This window comes from Grammomys surdaster, unplaced genomic scaffold (genome assembly GCF_004785775.1).
Source record: "Grammomys surdaster isolate TR1022 unplaced genomic scaffold, NIH_TR_1.0 310, whole genome shotgun sequence".
NCBI classification, from domain to species: Eukaryota; Metazoa; Chordata; class Mammalia; order Rodentia; family Muridae; genus Grammomys; species Grammomys surdaster.
In genome coordinates, this window is record NW_021604729.1 from 1430093 (window position 1) to 1430845 (window position 753).

Here is a 753-nt window from a genome sequence, read left to right on the forward strand (position 1 = left end):
GGGGAATGGGGAGAGAGGGGGAAGTGCTGACAGAACAGATTGGGAGCAAGAAGGCAAGAGAGTGAGAGAGAGGAGAGGGCAAGCAGCCCCTTTTATAGTGAGTCAGGTACACCTGGCTGTTGCCAAGTAACTTGGGGGCAGAGCCTAGACAAAATGCTAACACAGAGGGAGGATCAGAGGTTCATTGTCATTCTTAGCTATATAGTTTCATGTCAGCCTGGGCTACATGAGACCCTGTCTCAAAAAAATAAAAGAAAACAAATCACACACACACACACACACACACACGGGCAAACAGAGACCTAGTCACAGGAGTGGGAAGGTCAGAGCAAGGCTGTAGACACAAAGTTTTAGAGCATGGTCCCTGCTTAGCTCTTTGTGTTACCTGTGTCTTTTTCTCTTTCCAGGTGGTGACAGTGGCAGTATACAGCTTTTTTCTTGCATGCTTAATTGGGAGGCAGTTTCTGAACCCAAACAGGGACTACCCAGGCCATGAGATGGATCTGGTTGTGCCTGTCTTCACAATCCTGCAATTCTTATTCTACATGGGCTGGCTAAAGGTGAGCCTCACTGCAAACTGCCCTCCCCCATAGTGTAGGAAAGGCAGGGCGTTGCAAAGGATCCGGTCATGTATATCACACGTGCATGAGCATACATACAGAAATGATTCTGTCTATCACACACACACACACACACACACACACACAGAGAGAGAGAGAGAGAGAGAGAGAGAGAGAGAGAGAGAGAGAGAGA

At 48.1% G+C, this 753-nt stretch overlaps 1 protein-coding gene across 1 annotated transcript in view; it reads left to right on the forward strand.

Annotated features, from left to right (window-relative positions):
* The window catches only part of Best1 (bestrophin 1), a 15730-nt gene that overhangs the window by 9451 nt on the left and 5526 nt on the right, over nucleotides 1-753 (forward strand). Inside the window, exon 7 of the mRNA XM_028777521.1 lies at nucleotides 408-560. Coding sequence (XP_028633354.1) covers nucleotides 408-560 — 153 coding nt within the window. The remainder of the gene's footprint in view (nucleotides 1-407; nucleotides 561-753) is intronic.